This window comes from Doryrhamphus excisus, chromosome 6 (assembly GCF_030265055.1).
Source record: "Doryrhamphus excisus isolate RoL2022-K1 chromosome 6, RoL_Dexc_1.0, whole genome shotgun sequence".
NCBI lineage: Eukaryota > Metazoa > Chordata > Actinopteri > Syngnathiformes > Syngnathidae > Doryrhamphus > Doryrhamphus excisus.
Window position 1 is genome coordinate 19,457,412 of NC_080471.1, and position 26,039 is coordinate 19,483,450.

General features: G+C 39.4%; 1 protein-coding gene across 2 annotated transcripts in view; it reads right to left on the bottom strand.

Moving 5' to 3' along the window:
* The window catches only part of kiaa1549la (KIAA1549-like a), an 81,703-nt gene that overhangs the window by 21,188 nt on the left and 34,476 nt on the right, over nucleotides 1–26,039 (bottom strand). The window contains exons 6-13 of one of the 2 annotated variants that reach the window (XM_058076707.1): nucleotides 25,090–25,223; nucleotides 22,570–22,738; nucleotides 17,151–17,210; nucleotides 15,445–15,605; nucleotides 13,710–13,881; nucleotides 11,042–11,202; nucleotides 10,024–10,059; nucleotides 2,591–2,784 (exon numbers count right to left, since the gene is read on the bottom strand). In XM_058076707.1, the coding sequence (XP_057932690.1) occupies nucleotides 2,591–2,784; nucleotides 10,024–10,059; nucleotides 11,042–11,202; nucleotides 13,710–13,881; nucleotides 15,445–15,605; nucleotides 17,151–17,210; nucleotides 22,570–22,738; nucleotides 25,090–25,223 (1,087 nt within the window). The remainder of the gene's footprint in view (nucleotides 1–2,590; nucleotides 2,785–10,023; nucleotides 10,060–11,041; nucleotides 11,203–13,709; nucleotides 13,882–15,444; nucleotides 15,606–17,150; nucleotides 17,211–22,569; nucleotides 22,739–25,089; nucleotides 25,224–26,039) is intronic. The other variant, XM_058076708.1, reaches the window with a different exon arrangement.

Consider the following 26,039-nt stretch of genomic DNA (forward strand, 5'->3'; position numbering starts at 1 on the left):
CCAGCTGGTAGTCAGATACGTCTTTTTTTTTTGTCTTATACTTCAAAGTGACTCGTGGAAGTCATAAGTCCATCATAGACAGGCTAGAAAAGCGGAAGACGACGAACCTGATGAAAGTGCATTCTTTCTCCTTCTATAGTATGGGTGTGTTATGTGGTTCTGTCTGTATTTTTCCCTTATGTATTATTTTATTATGTATTATTTGATTATTACCATCACTTAATCCATAATGCTTGTGTGCCGATATGCTAGCAAATCTATAAATATATTTTCAAATTGCCAGAATGTTACTCCATTTACCACTTGGTGGTCTAGTGGTTAGCGCGCAGACCTCACAGCTAGGAGACCAGGGTTCAATTCCACCCTCGGCCATCTGTGTGTGGAGTTTGCATGTTCTCCCCGTGCATGCGTGGGTTTTCTCCGGGTACTCCGGTTTCCTCCCACATTCCAAAAACATGCTAGGTTAATTGGCGACTCCAAATTGTCCATAGGTATGAATGTGAGTGTGAATGGTTGTTTGTCTATATGTGCCCTGTGATTGGCCGGCAACCAGATTGGCAACCATATTGGCCCGAAGACAGCTGGGATAGGCTCCAGCACCCCCGCGACCCTCGTGAGGAAAAGCGGTAGAAAATGAATGAATGAATAGACAAAACTGGTAGAATTGGTGCAATGCATGCTGGTCTATGCTGGTAGCTGGTCTATGCTGTTTTTTCCAGCTTTAATTTGGCAAAATCTTTTTTTCATGCTAGTGTACTAACAAAACAGAAATACACAGGTTGTTTTATATGAATATCCAAAAAAAAGTCTATGACTAATGCTGGAGTATCATCTTATACGGTAACACTTTCTCCAACAGATCCTGCCCTACTTTGTAATTACCTCCATATACAAATGGTGGAAAATGTCAGCCCTCCATGGTTTGGTAAAGCTGATTATCCCAGCCTTTTATACGGTCATCATTGTTCTTCTCCCTCTGGCATGGCTCAAGTCAGGGTTATAAATAAACATGTGTTTATTGTCCTCAAGGGGCAAAGCACAACTAATCCCACCTCAATGCATTTTCGTTTTAGCGGTGTGTAAATATGAGCCTGATTTGTGGGCACGTTCCTCAATTTGCATTTCTGTAAGAAGGCAAAATGCATCTCATTTGTGGCTTCCGAAAGTAAAGAGCACAAGTGAGTGTGGGAGATGAAAATGTCTGAGGATAAAATATTTTTGAAGTCGGTCTTTTGCATTCTGTTCCAGTTTTCTGTAGTTATCCAAAATGTATTCCGTTTAAATCATTATGATTATGGCTAAGGAAATGTTTTACCTCATCGTCATCACTTTTTCCACCAGCTCAGTATGTTTGCAGTTATTTCCAAGTACTGTAATCCCTCGTTTATTACAGTTAATTTGTTCCAGACCCAACCGTGATAAGTGAATTTCCGTGAAGTAGGAATTGTGTAGAAATGCAATATTTTTGGTGTTACAAACTGGTTTATAACCTTTGAAATATGGGTTTTAAATATGCCTGTCAATCAATTAATCGGGATTAATCACATGTTGTCCATAGTTAACACATAATTAATCACATTTAAGCATATATACATTTTAAAAAATCTTTAATTAAGAAGGGATGTAAATGTCTGAGGATAAAATATTTTTGAAGTCGGTCTTTTGCATTCTGTTCCAGTTTTCTGTAGTTATCCAAAATGTATTTCGTTTAAATCATTATGATTATGGCTAAGATTAATGTTCATGTTAAAGGTTAAATAACTGTTAATAGTTATCCTCCCTATCCGTGTGGAAGTGGTACATTTTTGGCTATTTAAGTTTAATGCTTTGTTAATTTTAATCTGAAAAAATTAATTTGTCTACCCACCAACTATATGTGGTTTCTTAAGTTTTTATTATTTGCCGTTTTATTATTATTATTATTATATTTATTTATTTATTACTGATTGATTGATTTTCTTTATTCTTGATTTGTTTATTTATTTTTCATCTTATTTTGTGTAGAAAAATAAAAAGTAAGATATTTGAGAACAGTGGAATGTTTTATCAGAGCTTTTATTGTAGAAAATTGGAACCAAAGCGAAGTTTTTTTAAAATTTTTTTGTTTTTAATAAATGCGTTTTTTTTTTGTCTCACCCAGACCCGAGCTCCAGTGGCCCCCAAGTAAATTGAGTTTGAGACCCCTGAGGTAAATACCAGCCAAATACCTACTTCTAAATAGTATTTCACTAAAAATGGGGGGGGGGGGGGGGGGGGGGCTGAACCCAACTTTCCCCCAATTCTAGATGGTTCAGCCAAACAGTAAATTGTTTACCTTTGTACACACACACACATTATTACAGTAACCAGATCTAAAAACCTAATAGTTTCCATCCTCTAAATCCACTAAATGACTGTGTTTTTCTGTCAAAGTGTCTGGAGACAGCTTGTTGTTAACACAGGACTTATCTCCAGATCACATCAATCTGTTAGAATCTTCTCTGCTTAGTGGAGGCTTCTCTCCTGCTTGTGCCGAAAGACTTTCGGATTTTGTAATTGTGTCACAATCAGCGACACGAGCTGAGAATCAAGAGGACAGTTGTTATCTCACCCTCCTTTGTGTATGTCTGCAGATGGTGGCCTCTTGTTGGCAGTCCCATCCTGGTAGACCTTCTTATCCAATGACATAGACAGCGGGGCATCTCGCACGGGAAGTCCAAGAACCAATGTCTCTTTATTTAACGAGATGGCCTCATCACCAGTCCGACCCATGTGCTTCTTGGCGTAGTCGAAACCCTGCACAGGCTGGTGGAAACACAAATGAATGAATTTATCTGAAGGTAAATTCACAACAATTTCCAGAAAGCAAACAAAAAAACAACAGTAAACACAATTCCGTTATTTTCTATCCTAATTGCAAAGCACAGGCAGAAGACACATTAGAATTGCATTGCATTGGAAATTGTAACCATCAAAGCACAAGAATATACAAATGTTATGTACCATTTGGTTTCATGCAAATATAGAAGCATATAGAAACCTCTTATCATTTTTTTAAGATTTATAAAGAGCTGGTTGAACATGATTCTTCATTGCGTAATAAAGCCATTTAAGAAAACATAACAAGAGTACTGGGACATGCAGATGGATATACTGGACATATTATGAAGGATGATATAGTAGCTAATGATCCCTACTTTGTTTATAATTTATAAGTAAGAAACTTCATATGAGGCACACATTATGGAGATGCATGCTCTGTCAGGTGTGCCCCCCCCGTCTCCCCCATCACCGTGGCTGAAAAGGCTTAGTTTATTTTCTTGAAACAGGTTGGCTGGCTTCAGTTCTGCTTATCACGTCCCGCATTCACATAGTTCAGTGTAGTTCTTGAGTGGTTTTTCTTGGAAAAACACAAGCAGAGAGCACTCCAGTTGGTCCCCTGAGAGAACTCTCTAGCTCAGACGCTCCTTTAGCCACGGCGAAAAGACAAGCAAGGATAAATGTCACTGAACAGACACAAGATTTGTGGTAAAAAAAAAAAAAAAAATCAGTCACTTGGAATGGCAGATAATGCTGACTTTGAATGTAAGACGTACTGAACCATAAATAACCTTAATGACAATACATGGAACATCTAGCAAAAACAATACCAGAACCTACTTCCCAAGAATAAATTATGACGTGTCATAAAATGTTGCAAATTCCCAAACCGGGCTGCAAGGCAGTCGAGTGGTTAGCGCGCAGTCCTCACAGCTAGGAGACCAGGGTTCAATTCCACCCTCGGCCATCTCAGTGTGGAGTTTGCATGTTCTCCCCGTGCATGCGTGGGTTTTCTCCGGGTACTCCGGATTCCTCCCACATTCCAAAAACATGCTAGGTTAATTAGCGACTCCAAATTGTCCATAGGTATGAATGTGAGTGTGAATGGTTGTTTGTCTATATGTGCCCTGTGATTGGCTGGCGATCAGTCCAGGGTGTACCCCAGCTGGGATAGGCTCCAGCATCCTCCAGCATAAGCGGTAGAAAATGAATGAATGAATGAATGAGTTTCGCATAAGTATTTCAAATCTAGGGGGCGTTAAAACATTTCTGTCCCCTTGTGTATATGTGCCCTGTGACAAATTTATATGCGCACCCCCAATTTGAAATATTACGGAAACTCATATCTATTCATTTATCTGTACTGTACAGACTGAATTTGAAACTGAAACCAAAAAATGCAACAAATGGAGAATATACAAGCAGATTCAGGAGTACTATAAATGTGTACATGTTGGCAGGTCACTAAAAGGAAAAGCCCTCTCGCCCACCCTGACAGTATCACACTATTTGAGAAGGTTATTCCTATTCTAAAGATCAGCCACCAATTAGTAACAGACAATTTCCATTAAAAAAAACAAAACCCGACATGCATGCTAGGTTAATTAGCGACTCCAAATTGTCCATAGGTATGAATGTGAGTGTGAATGGTTGTTTGTCTATATGTGCCCTGTGATTGGCTGGCGACCAGTCCAGGGTGTACCCCGCCTCTTGCCCAAAGACAGCTGGGATAGGCTCCAGCACCACCCGCGACCCTCATGAGGAAAAATAGTAGAAAATGAATTAATTAATGAAATTCCCAAACTACATATCAGATATATTTAAATAAGGGAAAACACATAATGCAGCGTTTTAGAAATCAGGTAAGCATATGGGCATAAAAAGAACAAAGAGGAAAAAAAGCCTTTCCTTTTCAAACCTTGTAACAAATAGACATTTTTTACGCTCCTACATTCTCTGTACTTGTAGCATCCAGAGGTGTAGGAGAAAAAGAAAGGGAGCGTTAGATCATTTTTATGTTGCACAACAAAGCAAAACGAATCCCAGATTTGTGCCTCCTTTCTATTTTGAGCGTCTCTAAAATGGGCTGCCTAAAGTATTTGATGATGCATACTAAATCCTGAGTGCATGTGAGGTTAAGCAGAGTGGGCATCGGACTGACAGTATTGTGAATAATGTATCCGTACTACAAACCATTGTGCCCATAAGCAAGCCTAAAAAACACATGGCTGAGTGTCAGGGAAATTGATACACACTCATGTTGACATGCACACAATGATGAGAGCGGTACTCACCATGGCATGAATGTACAGACTGGGGTTGAGTGTGTTTGCACTCTAGCAGCTTAAGTGACGACGAGTGGCAGTTGTGAAAAATACATTGAGAGTGGAAAACATAACATTCGGCTGATGCCCACTACTGTTTACAGGATACGAGCGAGTGGCGCTTTGTGTGAGTGTGATGTAAGTTCGATGGTATCGCAAAAGACTTTGACCATCTCAAACTCAATTTACTTGGGGGCCACTGAAACTCGGGTCTGGGTGAGACTGGGTCGCATCAGGTTTTCCAAAAAAAAACAAAAAAACGCATTTATTAAAAACAAAAAAAATAAAAAAAAACTTTGCTTTGGTTCCAATTTTCTACAAGAAAAGCTCTGATAAAACATTCCACTGTTCTCAAATATCTTACTTTTTATTTTTCTACACAAAATAAGATGAAAAATAAATAAACAAATCAAGAATAAAGAAAATCAATCAATCAGTAATCAATAAATAATTATAATGATAATAATAAAACGGCAAATAATAAAAACTTAAGAAACCACATATAGTTGGTGGGTAGACAAATTATTTTTTTCAGATTAAAATGAACAAAGCATTATTAGAGCCCTGTAGACATGACAAAACACGACTATAGTCACATTTATACTTTTTTTTATTTACAACATATTGCGCAACTGCAGGGTCTTGAGACACATGCTAACTCGCAAACGAGAGAGCTCGCGACCAAAAACGGTAGCCTTCAAGTTATTTCCTTTAAACTTAAATAGCCAAAAACTTACCACTTCCACACGGATAGGGAGGATAACTATTAACAGTTATTTAACCTTTAACATGAACATTAATCAAACGTAATAATTTTTTTCTGGGTACATGATACCATACAGCATCCATATCAAACTTGCGCGGGCCGCACTAACATTAAACTTTCATATCAAGGCGGGGGGCCTCAAACTGGTGCCGCGTGTTTGAGACCCCTGATCTAAACAATTAGCTTAGGTTTTGCTTTGTTATGGTTTCTACAAAAAGGTAGAGAGGGAACTGTAGCGAAGGCCGTAAAACTGGATTATGGAACAGAATGAGACAAAGCAAAGCAGCAACGGTCCCAGCTGGTCAATGAAATATGGCGAGGGACGTTCGACAAGCTCGACAAGAAGAATAAAAGAGGAACATAATGGACATGCTTTTAGTTTTTATGTTCATATTTACCAAGCATAAGCAGCTACTGTACATTTTTCACTGGTCTATGTTTGTCTAGAATTGTATTTCCAACTACAATAATCGCAATTAATTGGTTTCAGACCTGACCCATACGATTATTTATTTTTAAATGGAATATATTTGTCATTAGAGCATAGAGAACCACTTTTATAACATTAGATCAGCCATTTATCCAGGAAATAATTGTCACTTTACACTCATTTTTGTTTCTTTCTTTTGTCTTTTTCCCTGATTACGGGGTCGCCACAGCGAATATTTTTAATCTGCATACTGATTTTTGGCTTGAGCTTTTTATATTCCGGATGCCCTTCCTGACGAATACTCATATTATCCAATATAGTAGACTTAATAATCGAAAATAATCAATTTAAGACGTAATTGCTATAAATGTGTTTTCTTGGGGAGCAGATAGAGTGGTGGTTAGGAAGTGACGTCGGAAGCTTGTGTTTTTCCCGATTGATAAAAGGTAAAACTGCACTATAAATTGTACTATACACAACTGTGCAAAGTAGAAAATGTGTTTAAGGTATTTTGTTGCATTGGGTATTAGCTGTGGTTACAAGAAATGCGAGTTTTGAAGCTTTGTTTTGAAGCATTCGCTTTTCGGGTATAAGCAATTGGTAAAAACTGTATTGCATTTATTGTGCCCAAATTCCTTATATTTGTCTTTTAGTTCAATTACCCATTTGTGTGCTTGAAAATGCAAATTTAGGCAAAAATATGCTTGAACCTGCATAAGTTCTGACTAATACTAGACTATATTAATATATTTTTTAAACCATGATAGAGTTAAGCGGTGAAATTCGCAACTGCAAAGTGTCGAAAGAGGACAATTCGATATGGGAACACGTTATTTCCAAATTGAAGGTCAACCCGATTGCATATAGAGCGATAGAAAGCAAACATTAGACACGGTATGGCGTGCTGGGAGGACATGCTGTGTCACAGAGAAGCCATTAAGTACTGATCATTGGCATTTGTGGATGCATCATCATGCATTGATTGTGTAAGGGATGTCATGCATAGTGGATGGTTGTAACCTTGAAAAAAAGACATGTGACAGTTGTTGTTGTTGTGTGTCTCTTTCCATCACGATGTGCATTTAAGTTTGATCATTGTATTTGTACGGAGAGAAAATACAGTCTGACCATTACGGAAATGTTAAGTGGCTGAGATAACAACCAATCAACACTTGCATTATAAAAAAAAAGACTTCTTTTCCTGAGCATTTTTTTCGTTTAGGTAGCAGCAGTCATAAAGATTCATGCTGCATGCACAGAACGCGGCCTGATGACAAGAGGCTGCACCAAACAAACAAACAAAATGCTAAATTCGTGTACTAACAAATGCATTGCATACCCTTTGGTGCACACATGGGACTCTTAAACTCTTATACCTTTAACGGATCAATATATATACAGTCACGGTGTTAAAGTGGTCCGCATGTCTGACGTATAATCAATAAATCCATAATGTAGGATCATTTAACCCGTTCAATACATAGCTATTAGCAAACACAAACAGGAAATATCGTGCACTGTGCCCGATGCGCATTGTCTGACATTTGATTGATGCGCAGCATAGCACGAAAACACACAACGGACCCTGGTACTTTTACAATGAGTAACTGTTACATTTGTTCACTTCCTGCTTTCCTAATATAGTTTTTTTTTTAAATCATGTACCGAAATACGGCAATGACATAATGGGCAAAATAAAATTAGCTGTTTTGCTTCAAATGACACAACGGTCATGTTAGTTGAATACAGTCGTCCTTGTTTAAAACACAGTTGGAAAAAAGGATAAAGGAGCTTACCACTTCCACACTGAATGGGTGGAAAAGTTATTTTCAATCTAATGGTACGTTTCAATAATGAAAAATTATTGATACCTGCTAGCCAGAACACTACATATTATTTTGTTCTTTAAAAATTGTAAACTAAAAATACAAAACCATGAATCAGCAATCATTTTTTTATTAATTTTTGAAAAACTGTGTGACTTTACTTTAAAACTTTCTTACTTTACATATTCAATGGATTATACTTTCATAAGCTATACTGAAGTCTAGCTTGTCGTGTAAAATAACACTTTGTAGTGGTTATGGTAATGGTTTAATTTCATTTGAACATGCATCAGATTACAATTGAATGCATCACATAATCAGTTCACAGTTCCACATGTCCAAAAGGAGTAGGAAGAAGCAAAGCTTATTAAATCCTACCCCTCCATCTGGTACTTTTACAATCAGTAACTGTTACATTTGTTCACTTCCTGCTTTCCTAATATAGTTTAAGGTTTGTTTTTTTGTTTGTTTTTTTGTCCAGTACCGAAGTACTAGGTGATATGAGCATCCAATGACATAATGGGTACCATAGTAAGTGTCAATATAGTGATATATATAGCACATCATGACTGGTTCAAGACTCTTCATCCTTGTATTTAGCAAACATCAACTGCTTGTATTGTTTCTTGAATTGGCTCATCGTTGTGCATTGTTTGAGGTTCTTACTCAATCCATTCCATAGTTTGATTCCACATACTGAAATGCTATGGCTTTTTAACGTAGTCCTAGCATATAAGTGTTTCAAATGTAGTTCTTCCCTGAGATCATATTTCTCCTCCTTGTACAGAAGTATTGGATGACATTTTTAGCTAATTGGTTATTTTTAGCCTTATGCATTATTTTAGCTGTTTGAAGATGAACTATATCAGCAAGTTTAAGTATTTGTGATTTTAGAAATAAGGAGTTAGTATGTTCTCTGTAGGCGGCATTATGAATTATCCTTACTGACCTTTTTTTGCAGTACATTTAGCTAGTGAAGATTGCTTTTATAGTTATTACTCCATATTTCCACACAATAAGTAAGATATGGTAGAACCAGAGAGCAATAAAAAGTGTGGAGTAAATTCTGATTGATTCTGATTGATCCGGAAAAAGAAAGAAACCTGAAAATGTATTTGTGATTTTAGAAATAACGAGTTAGTATGTTCTCTGTAGGCGGCATTATGAATTATCCTTACTGACCTTTTTTTTTTAATGTAAAACTGCACTATAAATTGTACTATACACAGTCTATGGTTATGTTTTACTGTAGCAGATGGTCCAAAGGAACGTCAAATCGGATATGTACAATAATACCATCATTTTAAGTGGTTTCCCGAGATTGTCAGGTTCTCTTGGGTGTACTTCACCAATCAATCTCACATCAGAACATGGGTTAAAAACCCATAAACAAGCTGCCGCACTTCAGTCTGATGAACAATAGCATGACTGCTTGATTGGAAACCACTTATCTCCAAGTCTGTAACCTTCAATCTGAGCCAGTGAAACAAATTCCTTTCACTTCTTCTTTTTTTGTGTCACTTTTCCCTTGTTCATGTTCATGAGTCTCAGTAAAAGAAAGGCTGCTGGCAGTTAGAATTAAACCGATTAGGCTGCTTTTACAGATGATGTGTTTAACCCAGCCAGTTGACTCTAACCCAATAACATTAAATCTTCAGGAACAGGCAAGGAATTTTACACTCCTATTAGTTCCACTTTCACATATCCTCATGCCACTTCCCGCATCTCTTACACTTCATAGTAATCTGGCATGGCCAGCGAGGAGGATGGATGACGTTATGTTGATAAAAACAGGCGCCACCGTACATGACTTGACAAAAGCAGCACATATATAAGTAGCAATGCACTAATCCACCAAAGCCACGTCTTAGACAGTACCTGGTGGTGGTAACTGCCCTCCCGCCGATACGAGGTCTGAACAGGGAAAAGTCAAAGGCAAAAGGTCAAGATGGGGTTAATACAATTTAGAAGAGAATAAAAAAGAAAAGAAAGAAATAGGATAAAGAAAGAGAAACTGATTATATTTGTTCATTTCTCTATAATGTACAGACTGAAATTAAAAATGAAAATGCAACAAAATGGAGAGCAAACAAGCATATTCAAGAGTCAAATTGCAGGTTGACGACTACAAATTTGTTGGTAGGTCTGCACTGAAATGAAAGCCTCTCGCGTCCCCCCCGTCACAGTTCCCCATGTCCCCCCAGGGGGTCTCGCCCCACTAGTTGAGAAGCGCTGTGTTAACTACAGACTCTACACTGTTTGTACATATGAATGTAAGTGTACATAGTTGATTTTCTACATTTGCACTGCAATTGACCGGCTGACCTATTGTCTGAAGTCAACTGGGGTAGGCTCCAGCTCACTCACGACCTTAATGAAGACAAAATGGATGGATGGATAAATATAAATGGTCATTGTATTGTACTGTGGCCTGAAAAACTGTATAGTCGGCAAGTCAAACCTATAAAACACACACGCTTTAAAAAAAAAACATGTTTAACCTCAAATTAGTGTCTGTGAATGCTATAATTTTAAAGGGCAAATATAACCCAAAGGATCCCTTCCAGTGCAGTCATCCTCAGTTGTCTCCTCTCCGCCCATTAGTCTTTGCAGCATGCATGATTAGCAATGACCAAGGGCTATTGGACAGCCAGAAAATAAATGAGCCAGACCCACACAGATGGGATTCAATTCTCTAGTCCTGAAGGGACAACTTAACACGATCAGTTCTAAGTGTAAGTGTCACACATCCGTGTTACGTAATCCAATCAAAAATGTTTATAGCTTGGGTGAAAGTGAGGTTAAAAGAGCCTGAGTGTCATTTCGTCAAAGGGTGAAATTTCGGAAATAGCAGATGAAACACTGAAGGGTCAGTGGAATAAAATGTCTGCCTTACTTTGGTGCGACTCTTGAAGGTTCTGAAGGCACCGGATTTGAAGATGACCCGGTTCCTTTTGCAAAGGATGAAGACAACCATTCCAATGACCACCATCAACAAGAATAGAGGTGTGAGAACGGCCATGATCCACAGGTTGCTCTGTCGTATCTTCACCACAGCTGCACACAAATAAGGACCCTCTGTTAGGATTTATAATAATAATAATAATACATTTTATTTGTATAGCGCTTTTCAGAGTACTCAAAGATGCTTTACAGTAGAGAAAAAGAGATACAAATAGAGTTGAAGAAAAATAGAGTAAAAGATAAATTAAAATACAATATTGAGTTTGAGACAGAAGTTATGGGTGGATGTAAGTAAGTAAGTAAGTAAGTTTTATTTATATAGCACCTTTCACCTATGTTATGATGTTTTGGGGGACCAATGATGATAATATCTGTTTTGTCACTATTAAATTTGAGGAAATTGTGTTCCATCCAGGTTTTGATGCCAGTTAAGCAGTTGGTGAGGATGTTGTGTAGATGTTGGAGTTGATGGGGGTGGTGGAGATGTAAAGCTGAATATCATCGGCGTAGCTGTGGAAATTGAGGCCATGACGACGGATGATATTACCAAGTGGGAGGATGTAGAGGAGAAGATTTACAATTAGATCCATGTCAAACCAGAAAAGTGAGAACAAACAACCATTTAGAACCAGTCTTTCTGATTTGAACCCATTTTAATTTCAACTGACTACTTTATTTTTCTTCCACAGCCCCAAAAAACAATGTGAATGGTTCCATCTACATGTCATCACTGCAACTGACTGGCAATCAACGACAGTTCCCCCATATCTCTAAACTGCATAAGCTGCAAAAAAATAGATGGATACTATTTGGGATGCATTTTAGTCTTCACCTCCTTGAGCACTACTTCAGAATTAATGAATACATTTGAATGTTCCAGAAAATTCAATGTCATCCTCAGGGCAAGTCCAGAGTAATGGGTAGTGAAACCAGGTACTGCAGGATGCCGTTTTGCACCATGAAGCCACAGTTTGACATTTACAGATCTCTCATCCTCCAACATATTCTACCCCTCGCTGTCTCTCTGTGGAGACTGGAGGTCTTTGCTAATTAGGACAGGCTAATTAGAAAAGGCAAGAAAGTTGACACACGCCCAAACACGTTTTGTGTACAAATTTTCCTTGGAACCAATAAAGTGGACCCAGATATATTATTAATAATTTTGACTGAATTATTTGTTTGCTTTGCTTCCTTCTTCGTCAGTCAGCTCGATTCCTGATTGTCTATTCGTGACAATGATCATCACACATATGAAGATTTTTAGTTGGAAGGAATTCGGTCTGATTATCTTCATGTGTCCTGGGCTTTAGTTATGCTACTAAATGCTTATAAACTTGTCATTGGTCTAGTGCTAAAATGCTGTATGTTATGCTAGAATCACTCCTACAGAGCAGCTACACACAATAACCCGCACAAAAGCTTTCTGGAGCTTCCAGAATCTACACCTATTCCAGTTTGTATTTCCTTGGAGTTCAAAAAACGGTCTGTTTTAATTTATTCCGATTATCTTCATGTGTCCTGGGTTTTAGTTATGCTACTAAATGCTGACTTGTCATTGGTCTAGTGCTAAAATGCTGTATGTCATGCTAGAATCATTTCAAAATCACTTTTCGGGCCTTTGCATTGAGTTGTGGACTCCTATAGAGCAACTACACACAATAACCCACACAGAAAGCTTTCTAGAGCTTCCAGAATCTACACCTATTCCAGCTGTATTTTCTTGGATTTCAAAAAACTGTCTGTTTTAATTTATTCCGATTATCTTCATGTGTCCTGGGCTTTAGTTATGCTCCTAAATGCTGACTTGTCATTGGTCTAGTGCTAAAATGCTGTATGTCATGCTAGAATCACTTCAAAATCACTTTTCGGGCCTTTGCATTGAGTTGTGGACTCTTATAGAGCAGCTACACACAATAACCCGCACAGAAAGCTTTCTAGAGCTTCCAGAATCTACACCTATTCCAGCTGTATTTCCTTGGATTTGAAAAAACGGCCTGTTTTAATTTATTCCGATTATCTTCATGTGTCCTGGGCTTTAGTTATGCTCCTAAATGCTGACTTGTCATTGGTCTAGTGCTAAAATGCTGTATGTCATGCTAGAATCATTTCAAAATCACTTTCCGGGCCTTTGCATTGAGTTGTGGACTCCTATAGAGCAGCTACACACAATAACCCGCACAAAAGCTTCCAGAATCTACACCTATTCCAGTTTGTATTTCCTTGGATTTCAAAAAACGGTCTGTTTTAATTTATTCCGATTATCTTCATGTGTCCTGGGCTTTAGTTCTGCTACTAAATGCCTATAGTGAGGGAGGTCCCAGGATAAATTGAGTTAATCTCTCCTCCTCTCCATCTGTGTATGTTCATGTTTTATTAATGCAGAATTTGTTAGAAACACTACATCTTCTCGCTACTGTTTGATATGCAAAACTGAGGTAGCCATGGTGGGTTCCATCTTGAAAGTGGAGGGTGATTAATCTAAATCAATGGGCACAAAATTAAATTTTTTTATAGTGTCTCAAAAATATGTTGAGTTTTTATATTTGTGTATAATTTATAAAATCAGATAAAGTGAATACAATTGGTGGAAAAAAGCTTACGTTCAGCCTGCACTTGGACAAAGTATCCCAGAGTCAGAGCCATGGTCTGGGAGTCCAAACTGCTCAGTGTCTTGGCGGCAGTTGTTCCAGTGATCGGGGCTCCATTCAATTGGGCATAATATGTCATCTCAGCTGGGTTCTTGGGACCAGGAAGTCGACGCATGCTCACCATCTGAGAAAAGACGAGGAGAGGCCTTCAGTGAAAAGCTTTATGAAGAATTATTGTCATTGGTCTAGTGCTAAAATGCTGTTTGTCATACTAGAATCATTTCAAAATCACTTTTCGTGCCTTTTGCATTGAGTTGTGGACTTCTATAGAGCAGCTACATACAATTACCCGCACAAAAAGCTTTCTAGAGCTTCCAGAATCTACACCTATTCCAGCTGTTTTTTTGAAATTCCAGCTGGATTTCTAAAAACGGTTTGTTTTAATTTATTCCACTCACAGCTCGCCTCCAGGCACACCCAATTCCCTGTGATTGGATCTAGGCCATTACTTTAGATGTTACTGCAGACCTGCCAACATGTACAAATTTATCATACTCAAAATGCAATTTGAGTTCTGAATACCTCACAACTGTCCATTTTGTTGCATTTTCCAGGTTTCAGTTTCGAGTTAAGTCTGTACAGTACAGATAAATAAATATATATTATTTTATAGTTTTATAGTTTCACAATAAAATTCCAAAAACATGCTAGGTTAATTGGCAACTTCAAATTGTCCATAGGTATGAATGTGAGTGTGAATGGTTGTTTGTCTATATGTGCCCTGTGATTGGCTGGTGACCAGTCCAGGGTGTACCCCGCCTCTCGCCTGAAGACAGCTGGGATAGGCTCCAGCATCCCCCGCGACCCTCGTGAGGAAAAGCGGTAGAAAATGAATGAATGAATGAGTTTCACAATAGGGGCTGCACAGCGGTCAAGTGGTTAGCGCACAGACCTCACAGCTAGGAGACCCGAGTTCAATCAATCCCACTCTTGGCCATCTCTGTGTGGAAGTTTGCATGTTCTTCCCGTGCATGTGTGGGTTTTCTCCGGGTACTCCGGTTTCCTCCCACATTCCAAAAACATGCTAGGTTAATTGGCGACTCCAAATTGTCCATAGGTACGAATGTGAGTGTGAATGGTTGTTTGTCAATATGTCCCCTGTGACAAATTTATATGCGCACCCCCAATTTAAAATATTACGGAAACTGATATCTATTAATTTATCTGTACTGTACAGACTGAATTTGAAACTGAAACCAGGAAAATGCAACAAAATGGAGAACATACAAGCGGATTCAGGAGTACTATAAATGTGTACATGTTGGCAGGTCACTAGAAGGAAAAGCCCTCTTGCCCACCCTGACAGAACCACACTATTTGAGAAGGTTATTCCTATTCTAAAGATCAGCCTATATAAGTCTATAAGTCTATATGTGCCCTGTGATTGGCTGGCGATCATTCCAGGGTGTACTCCAGCTGGGATAGGCTCCAGCATCCTCCAGCATAAGCGGTAGAAAATGAATGAATGAATGAGTTTCTCAATAGTATTTCAAATCTAGGGGGCGTTAAAACATTTCTGTCCCCTGGGAGGGGGTGGCATGACAATAAATAATTGAGAACCACTGGCCTCGGCAAAGTGCTGAAAAGCTTCTGGGATTTGAGCGAGCAGATCCATGAGTTCTCTCAGCTCTTCAAAATACATAATTTACACTTTTTTTACAGTGAAAAAATAAAAATGATGACCTACCTGTACGGTGTAGGCCCCGACTGTAGTCGCACGTCTGGACCGTAAAGTTTCCGAGCCCTGCCTGCCAGCCACATGAAAGAGCTCGGCTAAACGCTGCTCCATCAAATTGGCAAAGCTCTGGTAGTTAGCCTCCAGGGAAGATCTGTCCACATCCTGGATCACTGTGTGCAAAAGCATGAGAAGACACAGACTGGATTTAAGGAAAAAGAAGACTCAAAAAGACTCAAAAAGACTCAAAAGCAGTGGAAATGAAAATATGGAGACCACAGTAAATTGAGGTAGAATTGAGAATGAAGAGAATGAACAGAAGGGAGCGCGCAGACCTCACAGCTAGGAGACCAGGGTTCAAGTCCACCCTCGGCCATCTCTGTGTGGAGTTTGCATGTTCTCCCCGTGCATGCGTGGGTTTTCTCTGGGTACTCCGGTTTCCTCCCACATTCCAAAAACATGCTAGGTTAATTGGCGACTCCAAATTGTCCATAGGTATGAATGTGAGTGTGAATGGTTGTTTGTCTATATGTGCCCTGTGATTGGCTGGCGACCAGTCCAGGGTGTACCCCGCCTCTCGCCCAAAGACAGCTGGGATAGGCTCCAGCACCCCCGCGACCCTCGTGAGGAAAAAGCGATAGAAAATGAATGAATGAATGAATGAATGAATGAACAGAAGGGAGAAAGGGAGGGGACAATATTGGACAAGATAGTTCGGTTCATGTATTGACACATCGCAGATACTTCAATCTTGCTACTGAGTACATCTCCTACTACAACTATGAAGAAAACCAGAAGAGTGTACAGAAAGACATTTCAGCATCATTCGCACTCAACCATAATTTGATGTGAAGCGATTTCTCTCTCTCTTTCTCTCTCTCTCAGCCCAACCTGTGAATTATACATCAATAGCTTTTACACACACAAACAGTGCAGCGAAATAAAAGTATGAGCCAGCATGGAATTGAGCCCTTGGATGACTTGGGGAGGGTTGTTAGGACAAATCACTTTTTTATACTGTCATGTTTAGTTATGATGAGCAGATTTTATTGTGATTCTTTCAGTATTTCCTTCTAAAATGACCAGAGATTGTGCTTAAACCAGATTATATCCATCACCCTATGAAATCTGTTGTATTTTTCTCAAATTCAGTTGTTTTTTTTTTTAGGGCTGCACGGCGTCTGAGTGGTTAGCGCGGAGACCTCACAGCTAGGAAACCGGGGTTCAATTCCACTCTTGGCCATCTCTGTGTGGAGTTTGCATGTTCTCCCCGTGCATGCGTGGGTTTCCTCCCACATTCCAAAAACATGCTAGGTTAATTAGCGACTCCAAATTGTCCATAGGTATGTCCATAGGTATGAATGTGAGTGTGAATGGTTGTTTGTCTATATGTGCCCTGTCCAGGGTGTACCCTGACTCTCGCCCGAAGACAGCTGGGATAGGTTCCAGCACCCCTGCGACCCTCGTGAGGATAAGCGGTAGAAAATGAATAAATGAATGAAGTTTTTTTTTATTCTACTTTTTCAGTTTTATTTTATTACATTTTTTACCTTTTGTGCTTATTTAATCACCAAATTTTTAAATGGAATAATTTTTGTGATGAGATTTCGCCATGATTGAGCAATACGTCCCCACACAAACATTATTTCCTCTAATGATTACAGTATTTTCATTCATAATCCACGTTGTGCATATATAAGTACCATAATACAGCTTACCTGTTATTACCCAATAGTCTCTGGTCGCAGTGGACGTGTTGAGATTGTGGTATTCAAGGGCTGGAATGAGAAGAAACAAAAACACATTAACGATTAATGGTTTAGTTCACGTGTTTGGTATTAAAACACAAAATAACATAAAAAATAATACCAGTTTCATTGTGTGGAATGCAAGACAAGGCTTTCCCCACATAAAATTAAATCAAATGAACTGAATGTGTCAATCAAACTAAAAGACACAATAGAAGAACATTTGAATCGCACTTTAAACCATGTCATTATGAGCAATGAGGGGTTGCATTCAAAGACATCATATGATTGAAGATAAACTGACCTGTTTTCAGTGTATTTTCCAGCACACTTAAATATAGAAATGCGCATATCTACATCAAATCAAGAGTTACGACATGAGTGTTGAAGTGTGATTTTTTTTTACACACACACATTCTAAAGAGGCTTTTGTGATGTTCCGAGTGTCTCTGAATACATCTCACTTTCTTGTAATGACAATGAGGAAGTGTCATTCCTGGAGATACAGATTCAGAATGAACACATAAAAGAGCATCAGAGTCTGTGTGACAGTGTGGGGATGCTCCACTGTGCTTCTGTCTGTCCGTCATAACAAAGAGGCGCGCTTCCTCTGGTGCGCTTACCGAACATGCATCAATGACCAATGATCTTATTCGGGTTGAATGAAATGACATTTTCAGCCAACGACATACAGTACCAGTAATATTTGGATTTTAAGTATTTGCATGAGTACATGTTGACTTTAAAAAACAAATATTAATTTTACACACACATACATGCATGCATGTACCAAATTAACTGTAACTCGACCATGCAAAATTCCTGGTAAGTAGTTACAGCAGTTGTAAAGGCAATATGTATATCTGCTCTCAATATTCAGACAATATAGTGTCTGCAACCAATTAAAATTGTTCTTTAATTGGAATGTTCTAATCTGCCTTGAATTATTACTTCTTGCTGCAAACACAGATAATGAAACTAATCAAGGTTCCACTGTCAATTTCCCCGTTCATATACATACTGTACACCCCATCTAACCCATCACTGAGCCGGTCTCCACCATTTGTCTCTGGATCCTCTCCATCCAAACATTTCCAACTTTATCTTACCTCGGTTTGTCAGCCTCTCGCTGGAACCCATATCTGTCAAACGATATTTTGTCTGCTGACACCTTGCTCGAACAAAAAAACTCACTGACCGTGTCTCGAACACATCAAGCATAACCATGACATGTCATTTGGTGCATTTTTTCCACATCTGCTGGAGAGGAGCAGTTAGCAGTAAAACTGTAAAAACACTCAAACTAATCTAATACAACGGAATCAAGCATAATCTGCTTTCCGATATGCTATTCATGCTGCTAAAATTTACGGAAGTTTTACACAGAGTTTATACTGCCGAAGGGACCGGAGAGATGGGTCTTGCAAATATCACTGTTGTTTTTTTCTTGGTAAAAAGCAAGTCAGCCACATCGAGTCAGCCATTTTCTCATCCCATTCCTTGTGAAAGCGGTAAGTGTTTCAGCTTCTTACTTTGTCCTTCTTCCCCACTCCGTTTGAAACCTTTTAGGAAGTTTAGAATCAATACATTGAAGGCTAACTAGTTATCTCGCTAGCTTAAAGGCGCGGCCATCTCTTGTGTAACCTGCAGTGATCTCATAACCTGCACATTAGCATTAGCAATGCGGTGTAAACAAGTGTAAGGGTGACTATGGAGTGTTATTTAATTTCCCAGGGCTTTACTAATGATGAAAAAACATATTGAGAAAGTCTATGAAACTATGAAAAGATTAAATTTATTAATATTGAATCCTACTTTGCGAAAATTCACTTATCATAGTCGGTTCTGGAATCAATTCACTGCAATAAATGAGGGGATGACTAATAAATTGGAGGCTAACTAGTTAGCTCGCTAGCATTCTATGCTTAAAGGCGTGGCCATCTTGTGTCCCTGCAGTGATCTCATAGCCTGCACATTAGCATTAGCAATGCGGTGTAAACAAAGAATAATAGGAGTGTAAAGGTGACTATGGAATGTTATTTAATTTTCCAGGGCTCTACTAATGATGAAAAAACATATTGAGAAAGTCTATGAAACTATGAAAAGATTCAATTTATTGATGTTGAATCCTACGACTATGAAAATTCACTTATCATAGTCGGTTCTGGAATCAATTCACCGCAATAAATGAGGGGGTGACTAATAAATTGGAGGCTAACTAGTTAGCTCGCTACCATTCTATGCTTAAGGACGTGGCCATCTTGTGTCCCTGCAGTGATAGCCTCATAGCCTACACATTAGCATTAGGTCACTATGGAATGTTATTTAATTTCCCAGGGCTCTACTAATGATGAAAAACAAATATTAAATATTAAATTTATTGATATTTAATCCTACTTTGCGAAAATTCACTTATCACAGTCGGGTGTGGAAACAATTCACAGCGATAAATGAGGGATGACGATACAACTGTAGCCAAATAAGATATAGACTAGAAGATATCAGTGTGGAGGGGATGTTCGGGGTCTGTACTGTATGTTGTTCACAGAATGCAGAAAACAGATACTGATCTAATCTTTCCGGGCTAAAATTAGCTCATACGAGGGCCATGAACAGCAGACTGCCTCTGGCATGATTTGGATGATAGAAGCTGTGCAGCTGTTTGCCCTTTTAAAGCTCAAAGATGGCATTAAGGGGGGCGGGCTGTGGAATACAGATCAAATCACCTATGAGGGGCAACAAACTTTAAGCTTATGTACTATAATATGTTATTATTTGTATCATATGCTGAGACTAAGGATCAAAAAGGTTGGTGACCAATGCTCGACTGAGTTAATATAATGGCATTGAAATGAGTTCAGGCAAAAATGACTATTATTATTATTGCCAAGTCAACTGTTCTCACAGTGCATGTGAAAAAGCTGGTAAAAGTAACAACATAAATAAGTAACTGCTATTTAGTATTAATGGTACCAGTTTTAAAGTCGCTACATTGGCTCCCCGTCCGCTTCAGGATCGATTTTAAGATTCTCTTCCTGGTTTTTAAATGTCTTAACGGCCTTGCACCTCCTTATTTATCTGATCTGCTTTTACCATATCTTTTAACAATACCAAAACCCAGAACAAAAACCCACAGTGAGGCAGCATTTAGCCACTATGGCCCCCACCTGAGGAACAGCCTGCCGGAAAGCCTCAGGACTGTGGAGACTGTTGATATTTAAAAAAAAAAGATTAAAGACACACCTTTTTAATCAGGCTTTTAAGTAATATTTTTAACTTTTCTTATGTTTTTATCTTTTTAGTCCTATTTTATGCTTTTAGATTTTAGCTTTTAACTCCAGTATTTCCTCAGGTGGGGGGGTCCTCCACACTGGGGGCTGTGTCGGGTCTGCTGAGGGGGTGCCATCCTTGGGTCCCTTCGAGGGTGTTCCTCCCTTTTAATGTGGGGGTCCGCCCGTCTGTCGGAGTCGGGGGGCCCGGGTGCTGCTCACAGTGTGGACGGCCCCAAAGGTGGCGTTTCCTTGATCCTCAGTGCCATGCCATGTCTCCCTACTGTGTGTGATTGTGTGATTATGTGTGTGTGTGGGTGTGTGTGTGTCTAGTATGGAGGGTGGGAGGGAGGGGCTTTCTCAGTATTTGTTTTTCCTTTTAATTGTGGTAATTGTTTTTAATTCTGTAAAGCACTTTGTGTTGCATGTATTTGCAGGAAAAGTGCTATACAAATAAAGTTGATTTGATTTGATTTGGCAAGTATTTCTACAGACAAACTTGCCCATTGTCCCCAAATTTCAATTTGCTGGTCAATTCGTGGCACGACATAATGCTCATCTGGCGGAACAATGTACCCTTTTACAGACAAATTGATCTTTTTCTCTTCAAATCCACTGTGAATAATGAGAAATTAATCAGCAATAAATGCATCAACTGAACTGTGCCGCAGTGCCAAGAGCATGCTATGAGGTCCATCAAATAAATGACTACCGAGCACTTCACTTTTATTTATTTTTGATAGAAACCATTAATTATTGAGCATTCATGCCCGCAGCTGAGTAATGAATGAACAATGAAATGTCCTCCAGCAATTTTAATTAAAGTGGCTGGAGGCCACATAGTAATAATGTGGAGCTTATTCTGTTGCACAACAATGTGTGACCTTTCATACATATTACCGAATTAAATGTCTGGTCTGTGACATTTTGTCTCGATCAAAATGCAGTGGAGAAAAAATTGTTCGGGTCCACTGCAGTGCTTACGTCCCCTGGAAATGACATTTTAAAAGACTGCACAAGTGATGACATGGACACTCTGTGGTTTTGTGTAAATTAAACGGCACACTTTGACCCGCCTTTGCTACTAATTTGATCTATTTTACTTAAGATTTTTCAGATCAACCCATGTAGGTGTTTGGACTTGTCTGTATCATTAATCACCGAGCGGTTCTATTGAACCAAATGTGGCCCGCAGGACACTAGTTTGAGGCCCCCGCCTTGATATGAAAGTTTAATGTTGCGGCCCACGCAAGTTTGATATGGATGCTGTATGGTATCATGTACCCAGAAAAAATTATTACGTTTGATTAATGTTCATGTTAAAGGTTAAATAACTGTTAATCGTTATCCTCCCTATCCGTGTGGAAGTGGTAAATTTTGGGCTATTTAAGTTTAAAGGAAATAACTTGAAGGCTACCGTTTTGGGTCGCTAGCTCTTTAGTTTGCGAGTTAGCATGTGTCTCAAGACCCTGCAGTTGCGCAATATGTTGTAAATAAAAAGAGTATAAATGTGACTATAGTCGTGTTTTGTCATGTCTACAGGGCTCTAATAATGCTTTGTTCATTTTAATCTGAAAAAAATAATTTGTCTACCCACCAACTATATGTGGTTTCTTAAGTTTTTATTATTTGCCGTTTTATTATTATTATTATATTTATTTATTACTGATTGATTGATTTTCTTTATTCTTGATTTGTTTATTTATTTTTCATCTTATTTTTGTCTTATATTTGAGAACAGTGGAATGTTTTATCAGAGCTTTTTTTGTAGAAAATTGGAACCAAAGTGAAGTTTTTTTCATTTTTTTGTTTTTAATAAATGCGTTTTTTGGGTTTTTTTTTTTTTTTTTTTTGGAAAACCTGGAAGACCGGAGCTCCAGTGGCCCCCAAGTAAATTGAGTTTGAGACCCCTGATCTAAATGATCTATTATGTATTGAGTATAAAATAAAAGCACAAAATCATCATCCACCAATAGCGAGAGGGGCACCACACAAATATGCACTTATATAAATAAATATATAAATATATAAATAAAGAGATTTACAACCCTAATATACAGTCAAGAGGTAGACAGACAAACACACAAGAAGTACCAATAATAAACAGTGTGTTTACGTACGCTCAGCAATAACCAGCGGCGGGTAGAACAAGAAGTAGCCAACCAGCTCAGCAGTCAGCTGGTTGAGGAGGCCGCTTGCGATGGTTCCATTCAGTTCTGCGTCCTGATTCTTCACGACATACACGAGAGAGACTGATGGAGATCCCAGATCCTGGGACACACTTTGAATCTGGTGAAATGAAAATAGGGATCATCGAATTGCCCCGATTGCTTGTACAAATATGCATCATTTAAATCGTCTAATTCATTATTCAACTGCATACATGAACAGGCTGCAAAGGGCTATATGTATAATATATACATTTCTACAGAAGCATGTAATGGTATTGTACAAAATGGTGATGATGGGCATAAAGAATGCATAACAGAGCTCCAGACACAGTATGACACTCTGAATGTTTTCCCCCACCCATAATAAAACCTGTGTACTGCTTGGGAACAGTGAAACTAAATCACCACAGTAAAGTGGATGATACGAGGAATTCCTATCAGATGGCTCCATGTGTGTAAATATTTTAGATGATGAATTATAAATGCCCCCTATATCTGCCACTGCTTGCGTGTCTATGTATATTCATGCCAACCAGAGGGATGATAGGGAAAGAAGAGAGAAGGAAGAATAGCAGAGGACAAAAATTGTTGACTGGCACAAACAAAGTTCACTCTTATGGGTCATGTATGTTTTGGGAATGTCGGGGGGAACCCAGACCCAGACACCATGCTGACATTGTGCAATTAGATTTGTTCTATTCCATTCAATTCTTCTCCGGTTATCCAGGTCTGGGTTTGGGTTGCGTGAGGCAGCAGTCTCAGTCTGGAAGCCCAGACTTTGCAGTCTCCGTCCACCTCCTCCAGATGCAACAGGAGGACTCAAGGCATTTCCAAGCCAGTTGTGAGACATAATCCCTACAGCGTGTCCTAGGTCTGAACCGGAGGCGTTCGGGAGGTATCTGGACAAAATACCCGAGCCACCTCAACTGGCTTCTCTACATGTGAAGAAGAAGCGGCTCTAGTCTGAGACCCTCCCCGATGACTGAGCTTCTCAGTCCAGATACCCTACGGAGGAAAGTCATTTCAACTGCTTGTATCCGCGATCTCGTTTTTTCGGTCTCCACCCAAAGCTCATTACAATAAATGAGGGTGGGAACATAGATCGACCGGTAAATTGAGAGTTTTTCCCTTCCGGCTCAGTTGTCTTTTCACCACGACGATGCGGTACAGCGACCGCATTACTGCAGACGCTGTACCTACCTATCGCCTATCGACGTCACTCATGAACAAGTCCTAGATATTTGAACTCCTTCACTGGTGGCAGGACCTTATTCCCAACCCGGAGGGAGCACTCAACCCTTTTCCGACTGAGAACCACTCAGATGCAAACTGTCCCAGTAAACGCAGAAGGTCCGCAAATAACAGAGATGAAATCCTAAGGTCCCCGAACCAGACTCCCTCGACACCTTGGCTGCGGCTAGTAAATTCATTAATTCATTCATTCATTTTCTACCGCTTTTTCCTCACGAGGGTCGCAGAGGGTGCTGGAGCCTATCCCAGCTGTCGTCGGGCAAGAGGCGGGGTACCCCCCGGACTGGTCGCCAGCCAATCACAGTGCACATATAGACAAACAACCATTCACACTCACATTCATACCTATGGACAATTTGGAGTCGCCAATTAACCTAGCATGTTTTTGGAATGTGGGAGGAAACCGGAGTACCCGGAGAAAACCCACGCATGCATGGAGAGAACATGCAAACTCCATACAGAGATGGCCGAGGGTGATATTGAACCCTGGTCTCCTAGCTGTGAGGTCTGCGCGCTAACCACTGGACCGCCGTGCCGCCACGGCGAGAAAATCTGTCCATGAAAATTCTGAACAGAAACTGTGACAAAGGGCAGCCTTGGCGAAGGCCAACGTTGACCGGAGAGAGGCTCGACTTACTACTGGCAATGCGAACCAAGCTTCTGCTGGACCGAACTGTTTACAAGGACCGAATGGCACGTAAGTAGCGCGCCACCAGGACCCCCCCCCCCCCCAAAGAACTCAACGAGGGACACGGTCAAATGCCTTTTCCAAGTCCACAAAGTGCGAGGGTGTAGAGGTGGTCCAGCGACCAGGACTACCAGGTAGCCAAGGTTCAACCAATGATCATACCCTTCTTTCCAGCACCGTTAAAAAGACTTTCCCAGGGAAGCTGAGGAGTGTGATCCCTCTATAGTCCTTCCTGAAAAGGGGGGCCACGACCCCGATCTGCCAATCCAAAGATACTGTTCTCGATTTCCACACAAAGTCGAAGAGACGTGTCAGCCAACAAAGTCCCTCAACATCCAGAGCTAGCTTTGTTTGACATTATAAATTGCAGTGAAGATCAAAACTGGCACAATCACACAAAGCATCAGCAGAAATGTGGCTGGCTTCAGCAAAAACTGTACTTTTAGCAAAAGTTCCGAATAATTCTTCATTATGCATTTTGTCCGTTGGCATTCATCACTAATTATAGTCACGACAAATCCATCTACTACCTCCACAGTAAGCCTGCTGTAGGTCTCTAGCACTTTGTCTTGAGCCTCATCGTAGGCGCTCTCCAGTCTCTGCTCCAGCATCTGGACAAAACTGCAGGAGTAGATGTGGTCTGTCGGGCCAACAAACCTCAACACTAGAGAAGGGAGAAGAATAGATAAGTGACAAGAAACACTTCTTAATGTGATTTAATTCTTTTTTTTAAATCACAACAATAATTGTTATATGAATGTGGTATCAATGAAAGTGATATAGTGTAAACATGTGCCTAATCCTACAGTAAATGCCTTATTTCAAAATGAACTGAGATTTAAAAGAAAATCAATTAAACCACTGGTGGCTTAACGCAGAATACAAAAAAAAAACTCTACACCCTTCACTGGTTTTATAATCTGCAACACATGCAGACGTAAACAAGGTTGACCCAGTTGCTAATCTTATGCAGATTGTGTTGCAGCTGATAAATTGAGATATCTTCTGCCTTGCTGAGATGAACACAAAACTTAATTTAGTATAGCGCAGCCAAAAAAAAATGAATGAATGAACAATTTGTACAGTCATCGCCAATAGTTTTGAGAAGGCCACAAATAATAATTTCTGCCTCAAGTTTTAGAATGGCATTTTGCATATACTCCAGAATGTTATGAAGTGAGATAAGATGAATGGCAATGATTGCAATGTCCCTCTTAGTCATTAAAATGAACTTAAGCTCAAAAACACAATTTCCACTGCATTTCAGACGTGCCACAAAAGGATCAGCTGTTAGAGGTGGTTAATATAGGTGAAAGTGTTGACAAGGACAAAGCCAGAAGCCTCGTTCTGATTGGGTTAGAATAATAGAAGTCATTGTTGCTTTGCACAAAAGGACTTAAGAGGCAAAAAAAAAATAGCTGCTGGTAAAATTGTAACTAAATAAATCATTTATCAGATCCATAAGAACTTCCAGGAGGCA